The 10,866-nt window shown below is 38.9% G+C and overlaps 1 protein-coding gene across 1 annotated transcript; it reads right to left on the reverse strand.

Annotated features, from left to right (window-relative positions):
* Positions 1–5,919: 5,919 nt before the first annotated feature.
* On the reverse strand, positions 5,920–7,543 carry LOC109047386 (alpha-2A adrenergic receptor-like). Its single transcript, XM_042749474.1, has one exon. The coding sequence runs from the start codon at positions 7,466–7,468 to the stop codon at positions 6,320–6,322; it is 1,149 nt and encodes a 382-aa protein (XP_042605408.1). The 5' UTR covers positions 7,469–7,543; the 3' UTR covers positions 5,920–6,319.
* Positions 7,544–10,866: the final 3,323 nt, after the last annotated feature.

Consider the following 10,866-nt stretch of genomic DNA (forward strand, 5'->3'; position numbering starts at 1 on the left):
TCGTGCAGAGATCTGTAGAACAAGTAGGTAAGTAGTAAGTCTATAGTTACATTTTCACAAAGTCATGATGAGATTTTTTATTAGGGCACTAGACAAAGTTATAATCTATATAGCAATGGTTATTAATGAAAACTATAACAGTAATAGAACTATGTATTGCTGAATTAATAATAAACAACCGATAAAATTATATACCCCTAACCTAAAGTAATGGTGCAATGTGATATAATTTAACAATGCTCATTCCTCCAAAACAGAGAAAACATCTTTCACAAACATCTACATATCTGTCTCTTTTAAAGTGTTTAATGTATATAATAAGTGGATTATTATAGCACAATTCCCACCCAGACCACACTAATTTTCAATCCCTCGCTATGGCTGTGGTGCCTACAACTCCCTCCGTGTGTTTCTCCTTTTCACAGTCTGGCAGAAATGATGTGTGGTTCCAAAATACATGGTCACATGACAGTAAAAGTGTACAGTTGCTAAAATGCAGGGGGTGGGTCAACTTACCCACTGGCTCAACTTACCCCACTCTCCCCTACTTCCACTGAAGATGAGACAGAAGCAGGATCAGAGAGTGAGGAAGAACCCATTCTTATCAAAACATCTACAATAAAGTCTGAAAGTATTACAGAGTGTGCTGTCTTCTCTTTTAATTGTATATTTGTAACAACTTGATAATTTGTATTAACAAGCACCCACCTTCCTTGTGCCCCTTTTTTTGGTTTGGGCCACTGCCCCTCAAAATGTCTGTGCACGGCCCTGCTATCAGATTATTCTGAACGAGACATTTTGAGTATAAAATTGGACCGATTCAGTCCAATTTGCGACTGAATCATTTAGTTCGGTTCGTAAATGAACCGTTTAGAGACCAGTTTGTGAACCTGATTCAGTTAAAAGATCATATTCAAACGAATCTGTCGTTTGTTACAGTCGTGGCAATTTTGAAGAACAACAAGAAAAAAAAGAAAATATTATGAATAATGCATCTGCCATTAAAATAAATGGGAAAGCTAACGAATAGTTTTCTCCAGGTAATAAAGACCTTCTTGGATGAAGTGCATCTCCAGACGTTCTTCATTTTTCATTTTGGAAAGCACATAAGGGGCTCTTTCCAAATCACTGGAAGAAACTTCAGAATAATTTTATTCAGTAGCTTCAGATGGCCTCATTATAACTACAACACTTATTTTCCACTGCTTGTGTTCCCTCAGTGAGACAATGTTTACCTCAATTTCCAATTTGTTCGGTTTTAATATTGACAAGTACACACGCACACAAATGCACATACATTCTCTGTCTGGCAGGTCTTCAAATTTCTGCTGCAAATTTCCACTTACCAAAACAGCCACAAGGGAAAAGGGCAACAGATGCAAAGAGGAAACCGTCTGAAACACTAGCTACCAATTCCCAGCGGAGCCAGTGTGAACGGACTACCGGCGGAGCCTGATTTTACTCGATGATGATATGCTCACCACAGGAACTACTTACTGTTTAAGTGTCTCATGACATTTGTGGACTTCCTCGAACTCACCAACCCAAACATCTTCATAACGATATGAAGCTATCTGACCTTTAGGCCATTTTCGGTTCATGTGACAAAATTAATAGACATCCTCCAGGGACTAAAAAATCATTCTGGTTTAGTGGAACATCAAGGTCAAATTTTGTTTTTACATCTCAACTTGCAAGCTTTCCTCAGCTCAAAGTGACATCTAGCATCTTTACAATCACCTGGTTGTTGAATAAAGTAAAACATCCCCAGAGGCAACTTTTACTGCTCAGATGTTGCTCTTATATAACTCAGGTGGCCTAATGCAGCTCTGCAATCTTGGCAAATTTATATACTGGATAGTCAAGATTATGGGCATCTCACAAGACAAATCTGAGAAGTCACAGACTCTCCATTGCGCACCATATAACCTCATTTAAGTCTAAAAGAAACATTTGAAATGTTCTAGAGATTTATTTGTGATTTTCTTTGGCGTCACTCTCAGACTGAATAATGGAGCCCATCAGCATTCATCCCATGTCGCTTGTGTCCCCGCAGACTAATTTTATAAACTGCATTCTGCAATTAAACACTCGTAGCGCTGCATTTCTGCTGTTTGTGTTTCTCAAATGTGCTTTGAGACTGCATTAGCTACTGTGCTTAACACACATATGCGCCGACTCTCTAGTACACAGCTGCATTTCACTTTAAGTGTGTTGCTCATTTGACAAACACAAACTGATTTCCCACAGGGTGGATTGCGAGGAAAAAGTAGGGTCCAGGAAACACGCTGGATGGGGCAAACAGATTCCTCTTTTCCGCCCCCTCCCACTTCCCATCGCGCTCTTTAATAAGATGTCAGCCTCTTTGTTTGCCTGCTGTAAAAAAAAAGGATAGATAGAGAGAGAGAGAAAGTGCTATTGATTAACAGCGCTGCATGAAAAAATGCGCAGTGGGGTCTCTTCTGAAAGCGCTCAGCCTCTCTTTAAGCTTGACCTTTGAGGCTTCTCAACTTTTTGAATTCATTGGCATCGTTTAAAAGCTGCACAAACACGGATCTGTTGTACCTATGCTCGCTGATAGCCGCAAGCCAAATCTAAAAGTTTCAAATGAGACGGCATCTGGAGACCAAGAATTTTGGCTGTTGGTTCTGTCATTCAGTGTATTCATCTGCTGTGATGAGGTAGCGTTCGTTACAAATAAAGTTTATCATGCAGTGCAACATATGCCAGCTCTCAAAACCCTCATTTTCTCACTCATTTTGTCTAGCCTGCATCCTGTTTAAGATTGGATAATAGTCCTGGGAGCCCCGGGGCTCCAGCTTCTTTGAAGGCCCCCAGTTGCTGTTATAATTCCACACAGACTTGCATTTCTATGTTCATTACTCTAGATGAGATCTGTGTTTGTTGTCACACACAATGGTAATCAAATGCTGTCGATAGAGATTACTCAGAACATTCCTTTCATTATGTAAGCCAATTCCAAACCCATAATAGAGCCACACAGACTTGCATTTCTAATTAATTTGATATAGTTGTGATTTGTGTTTGTTTTATTAACAATACTACTTATACTATTATTTTTATTATCTTAAGTTGAATCATCTTAAATGTAATTACGATTATTATTTTAATAAAAAAAATAATGTTTTATTATTATATATGAAAATTGATATTTAATAATTATTATTATTATCATCTTCATTATTTTTAATGTAATTGTAATTATTATTCTTAATAATGATGACTATTATTTTGATTATTATACATTATAATTTATATAAAAAACATTTATATAATAATAACTATTGGGATTTAAAAAAAAACAGTTTCTATAATTTCAGTTTATCAAGGCATAACTTTTTTTTTCATAACCCTCCCTGATGGTGAGGATGATAATGTATTATTATTTTTATCATCATTACTGTTGTTGTATAAAATTGTACAATGTATTATTATTATTATTATTATTATTATTGTATATAAGGTATTTTATCATCATCATTTAATGTTGATTATTTATGATTTTTTGAAAACATAATTATAATAATTACTGCGCAAATTAATTTGTTATTAATTAAATAAAAAGTGTTTTTAAGAAACACTAAGGAAATTATAATTAAACGTGCTGACTTCCAACAGACATAACAGACATAAGCACTGTTTTGTCCAGATTTATTTACTAGGTGGCCTGTTCATTAAAGAGTGGCATAAAGCACAACCTTCCCTGATAATAATAATAATAATGTATTATTATTTATATCCATTGATTTATGAACTGATTCCCAGTCCTGTCTTTGTCAAACTATTGAAAAACCTGTCTGGCAGCAGTTGAGCTCACAGCTCTCACCTGCGCTGATGTAATTACCTAGCAAGATTTTTACTTTTTTTTCACCCTCTTCCCTCTCATTTACACTTTTGAAGTTAAGCTCATCAGTACAACCCCCTGCACTCTCCCACTGAATGTCCATCTCTGCGGTCTCCACACACAGCCACACACACACACACAGCCCTCCCTCCAGCTCAAATCATCTCATATATCTCTGCCGCATTGGGAGCTAATGCGCTGCCGTATCTTTAAAGTTGCCATTTAATGCTTTTATGCCAGTTCATAAGAGGTCCGTGTAATAAAAACCTTATTTTAAACTTCGTAATTATCACCCCGCTGTCTTGACGATTTAATGATGATTACAGATGAGACGAAATGATCATGATCCATCATAATTACGAAGGTCTCGGTACATTCTCTCCAGCATATAGAAGTATTGCAGCCACTGGGGAGCTTCACCGCGGGCAGTGTTTTACGCTAATTTTGTAAAATGCTATTTCTGAATTTGAACTCGGAGGGGAAAATGAAATGCGTAAATCACATGCAGAGCAAACAGGCACATAATCGACCGGGTTTCTGAGGTGAACGGTTAACTGAGACATTAACGTCAAACTGAACTGGGAGACGGGCAAAACAATTGAAACTGAAGAGAAAATCACTGACAGATAAAAGCAACTTTTGCCGTTTGTTCATTGGTCTACCTGTGAAAAAGCTGAGGGATTTGAGCGATTCCATGTGATTATCAGAAAAGATCTAACGTGCAAAAACGAAGTTAAAGGAATATTATCAGACAAACGCATATGAACAAACAAAATGAGCTGCGATTGGTCACTTTGCATGTCTGTTCTTGTCTAATAAGTGGGCGTGAGTTAGGGATCTGTCTATATAAAACTTCGTTTCTGTGGTTATATTTTTGAAACTGTGTGTATTTTGATGTTTGTCACAGTCTTTCCGTTTTTAAAAAGCATTGCTGTAAACACAATTTTTGCTTCTGTGAAGACAGTTTCAGCTCTTTCAGAATCTGATCCCACGAGTCAGTGCTTCTCAAACCTTTCCATGAAGTACCCCCAGCACTGCACATGTTGTATGCCTCCCTGTATCTGACTGACACACCCACTTCAGGTCATGCAGTCTCCGGTAATGGGCTGATGAGTTGAATCAGGTGTGATAGATGAGGGACACACATGCAGGGCTGGGGGCAGGCTACTCGAGGACAGGTTTGAGAAGCACTGCCATACGTGAAGCTTTGCTTTTCTTAAGAAAAAATCTCCAGTTGCCACTCCAGAAAGATAACAGACAAAAAAGGCTCTGCACTCTTTATTTATTTTTTGAGTGTTTTCTCTCTTTGTGTGTGCAAACACCATTTTTTTTTCAGACCTCAGTGATTAAACACGTTGAGAGCACAACCAGAAAACAGCCAATATATCGAAACGAGTCATACATCATGATAAGGTTTTTCAGATATGGCAATAACGCACCGTGACAGGTAGTTTGTAGATGTCATTCATGACCTTTCTTTTCGACCATTTTAGCATTGGACTGGAGATTCGCTCCGTCTCTCTACAACTGGATATCTAAGGTCACTCCACACATCCCGAAGGAAAAAAAAAACAGCACGGCGAGAGGCCTGACCTCTCCTTGACCTGGAGAAACTCTGTTGTCTTGCTGAATATCCAGCTCTCTTCTGTTGTGCATTTCTACAAATTCTCCAGCTAAACCAGCAGCCTGTTTGACGCACAGTTTATTAGTCGCAGACTGTAACCGTCCCTTGTGTTGTGGTACTAAAGATCCATCCATTATATCTATGGTGACAGATATAAACTATATCAGAAGCCGGAGAAATTTGTTATCAGAAGCCGGAGAAATTTGTTGTGACACCGGCCCGTCAGGTTCCAGTCAGACGAGCTCAACATCTTTTTGCCTAATGGTCCACAGCGAGATTTTAAACGAACCGTTACAGGCAGGGATAAAAAAGACAATTAGTCCACCAAACAATATCAACACCTTCACAATTAATTAAACAATGAAAAATAAACATGCCCTGCGAGAACACATCGACATGCATGTCGCGGCGTAGTTTGACAGTTTTGCAGCACATTATGAAGTTTGAAGGCCAAGTTTGTAGTCCTTTTTGAATTGTTTTTCACATTTTGAACAACATCCAGCGTGGTTTGAGAATGATGCATTGTCTTCAAATACATCCCTCCGGATGATAAAATACCAGTTATGAGACTACACCACTCACTGTATATCAAGAACGATACAACAATACACTTCAGAAATGGATGAATATGCATTGTGCTGTAATTGCATAACCATGCATTGTTGCATTTGTACAAAGCATGTGAGTGTTTTTTTCCCCCTCTTCGGACTTGTTGTATAATGACACATAACATGCTGGCTTACTGTACACAGGGACTTCCCATAAACGCCAGGTGGTATATTACATTGGATAAAGGAAAGGGAAAAAGAAAAAGAACACAGCAACCCAATTCACACCACTCTCCTGTTATCTCTCCGGCAGAGGATCTTCTTGAAGGATCTTCGGAAGTCATTATTGAAGATGGTGTATATAATGGGATTGAGGGAACTGTTGCAGTAGCCGAACCAGAAGAAAAACTTGAAAAGTGGTTCTGGCACGCATTCTTCGCAAAACGCCGTCAACGTGTAGGTGAAGAAAAACGGGAACCAGCAGATGACGAACACGCCTATGACCACCGCCAGGACGAACGTGAAGCGCTTTTCCCGGTTTTGGCGGCCCTTCCACCTGCTGGTCTTGGTGGTCTGAAGGACCTCGCGCTTGTCGCCGTCCCCCGGTTTGATTTGGCTCCGCTTAGTCTTTCCTTTGGAGCTCTTCTTCTTGAGGGAGCAAGGGTTGGAGACCTTGTGGTCCGAGGAGGACGATTCCTCCATGTCCTCATCCGGTTTAGGGTTGGGATTCCCATTGAGTTTCTCATTGGGATCCCTCTCCAGATCATTCTCCTTCTTGCCCACTTCCTTTATCATCCGGTCCCCAGGTGGCGCTCTGGTTCTCTTCTTGGCGATCTGGTAAATTCGGACATACACGAGGACCATGATGATGCAAGGCAGGAAAAACGAGCCAATGGAAGAGGAAACGATGTACCATTTTTCTTCGTTGATTTTGCAGGTGTTCCCCTCTACCTTCTCCATGGTTATCAGAGGCGGGAAGGAGATCACGGCGGCGATGATCCAAACTATAAAAATAATGCACTTGATTCGTTGCGGTGTGCGCTTGAGGTTGTACTCGATGGCTTGCGTGATCGACCAGTACCTGTCCAGACTGATGGCGCACAGGTGAGTGATGGAGGCTGTGCAGAAGAGAACGTCTAAGGCCAGGTAGATTTCGCACCAAACCTGCCCAAAGGCCCAGCAGCCCATCAGCTCATTCGCCAACGAGAACGGCATCACCAGAGTAGCCACCAATATATCAGCGGAGGCCAGAGACACCAGGAACAGGTTCTGAGGAGCCCGGAGAGCTCGGCTCGTGAACACTGCGATTATCACCAGCACATTGCCAAAGACAATAAGGAGGATGAGAAACCCCACCAGGACGCTCATAGGAAGGGCCACCAGCACGGTGTATGGCGTACCTGTCACATTGGTCGAATTGTCACACCCCATTGTTGAGATTCACAGTCTCTTCCTCTCACAACTGAAATTATGTTTTCGGTTGATGGCAGTTCATTTTTTCCATTTTTTTGATGTTGATTGAGACTTTTTTTGTTATTTTTTTGTCTTTTTGGAATATAAAAAAGGAGTAAAATTATTATTTTGTAGAATTATTTTTTTAAGTATGTTTTGTTTATAAATTTTTAGATGTAAAAGTAAGTCATAATATCAAAAAATATGTGACCCTGGACCACAAAACCAGTCATACATGCACTACATTGTATGGGTCAAACATCACCAAAAATCACTAGGATTTAAGTAAAGATCATGTTCCATTAAGATATTTTGTAAATTTCCTAACATAAAAATACCAAAAATAGTAATATGCATTGCTAAGAACTTAATTTGGACAACTTTAAAGGCGATTTTCTCAATATTTTTATTAATTTAATTTTTTTGCACCCTCAGATTCCAGATGTTCAAATAGTTATATCTTGGCCAAATATTATCCTAACAAACCTCAATTTCAAAAATTACCCTTATGACTGGTTCTGTGGTCACATACAGTCAATTTCTTTCTCATACTTTGTTAAAAAAAATACCACAATACTATACTAACAGCAGAAAGTAAGACAGAAATGGAGCTTACCTTAGTGAAAAAAGCCTAACATCCAAGAAATGTTCCTCAGAGTGTGACTTCTGTTTTTAAAGTGGCTCGGCGTAAGAAAAAACTGCACGAGTAAGTCCTCGCATCTCCTCGGCGGCGCGTGTGAAGACCTCGCTTCGTCGCCGGCGCTCCACTCAGCTGTGCGCGCGCTGAGCTAATAGAGGCGTAATCAAATTACGCGTGCGCGCGCAGCGCGTGCGTGTGCGAGAGACGCGCTCTGAGGAGAGTGTGAGTGCGCGCGCGTTCTCGGTCTAAATTACGCAAGCCACGCCCACTTTCCCGAAACGCCAGCCCCCGGTTTGACGTTGCTTAGCAGCCTTCAAGAGAGGCGCAGTGGAAACGCAGAAATCATGTCCGGAAACAACTTAAAACACTTTTTATACGTGCCTGACTGGTTTAAACCAATGAAACTACTTGTTTTAGTGTTTACCAGAACAAGAGAGAATAAACTAAGTGATTGTTACACCAGTAGTTCATTATAACGTTATAAATCAAGGCCATTTTATGTACTCTGAGATGACTTTCAAACACATTTTAGGAATATGTAGTCAATTAAATGTTTTTGAGCTGACTAACCCGACTAAAAAGATTTGCATTCACGAGCTCTTATTTCCATGATGTGTCCAGGGCTAAAATCAACCGTTTTACAAATCCCTCACATTTCCCGGCTTTCCGTGACCGTGGGAACCCAAGCTGTACTGCAAAATAGTTTTTCAAGTAGCAGGCTAAGCAATGGATGAGTGCAGAGGACTCGCTCAGTGAGAGCCGCGAGGAGCGATGAAACGGTGACATCTACCGGAAATGTGAGCTAACGGCATCTTCACTACTAACACGGTATCTGTATTCAACACGGGAGCATTTATACTATTATACTATCTTCATAAGAGGTGTTCGATCAGGAATAGCGTGAAACTGCATGAAAGTGGAGGACCAGAGCTGCAAGATGATAGATGGGAAATATGTAGAAACAAAAATGTGAAACTCTTACATTCATGCGTCTTCAAAGTAGCCACTTTGTCTACTTTCTTTTCCTTCAGTTAAAACTCTGTCTACATTTTAAATTAATTTACATATTAAACATTTCTATAAAACTCATTTTAAGCATTTAGATAAAATGTATGATCATGAGCTTTTTCAGATGTGTTCACACATTTACTGACAGACATACAGAGAGATAGATAAGATAGATAGATAGATAGATAGATAGATAGATAGATAGATAGACAGACATACAGAGAGATAGATAAGATAGATAGACAGATAGATAGATAGACAGACATATAGACAGAGACAGATAGATGGATAGACAGATAGACAGACAGACAGACAGACAGATAGAGATACATAGACAGACATACAGATAGATAGATAGATAGATAGATAGATAGATAGATAGATAGATAGATAGACAGACAGACAGATAGACAGACATATAGACAGAGACAGATAGATGGATAGACAGATAGACAGACAGACAGATAGACAGAGATACATAGACAGACATACAGATAGATAGATAGATAGACAGACATACAGATAGATAGATAGATAGATAGATAGATAGATAGACAGACAGACAGATAGATAAATAGACAGACAGATAAATAGATAGACAGACATACAGATAGATAGAGATACATAGACAGACATACAGATAGATAGATAGATAGATAGATAGATAGACAGACAGACAGATAGATAAATAGACAGACAGATAAATAGATAGACAGACATACAGATAGATAGAGATACATAGACAGACATACAGATAGATAGATAGATAGACAGACATACAGATAGATAGATAGATAGATAGATAGATAGACAGACAGACAGATAGATAAATAGACAGACAGATAAATAGATAGACAGACATACAGATAGATAGATAGACAGACAGATAGATAAATAGACAGACAGATAAATAGATAGACAGACATACAGATAGATAGATAGACAGACAGACAGATAGATAGATAGACAGACAGACAGATAAATAGATAGACAGACATACAGATAGATAGATAGACAGACAGACAGACATACAGATAGATAGATAGATAGATAGATAGATAGATAGACAGACATACTGATATACAGACGTAGACAGACAGATAGATAGACAGACAGAGATAGACAGACAGATAAAAAGACAGACATACAGATAGACAGAGACGGATAGATAGACATACATGATAGATAGATAGATAGATAGATAGATAGACAGACAGACAGACAGAGATACATAGACAGACATACAGATAGATAGATAGATAGACAGACAGACAGACAGACAGACAGATAGATAGACAGACATACAGATAGATAGATAGATAGATAGATAGATAGATAGATAGATAGATAGATAGACAGACATACTGATATACAGACGTAGACAGACAGATAGATAGACAGACAGAGATAGACAGATAAAAAGACAGACATACAGATAGACAGAGACGGACAGATAGACATACATGATAGATAGATAGATAGATAGATAGATAGACAGACAGACAGAGATACATAGACAGACATACAGATACATAGATAGATAGACAGACATAATGATATACAGACGTAGACAGACAGATAGATAGATAGACATACAGACAGATAGATAGACAGACAGATAGACAGACAGATAAATAGACAGACAGACAGATAAATAGATAGACAGACAGACAGATACATAGACAGACATACAGATAGATAGATAGACAGACATAGACAGACAGACAGA

This window comes from Cyprinus carpio, chromosome B22 (assembly GCF_018340385.1).
Source record: "Cyprinus carpio isolate SPL01 chromosome B22, ASM1834038v1, whole genome shotgun sequence".
NCBI lineage: Eukaryota > Metazoa > Chordata > Actinopteri > Cypriniformes > Cyprinidae > Cyprinus > Cyprinus carpio.

What these genes read in the sequence shown, in the direction of transcription:
- LOC109047386 (XM_042749474.1), bottom strand. Translation starts at nt 7,468, where the DNA reads ATGGGGTGTGACAATTCGACCAATGTGACAGGTACGCCATACACCGTG.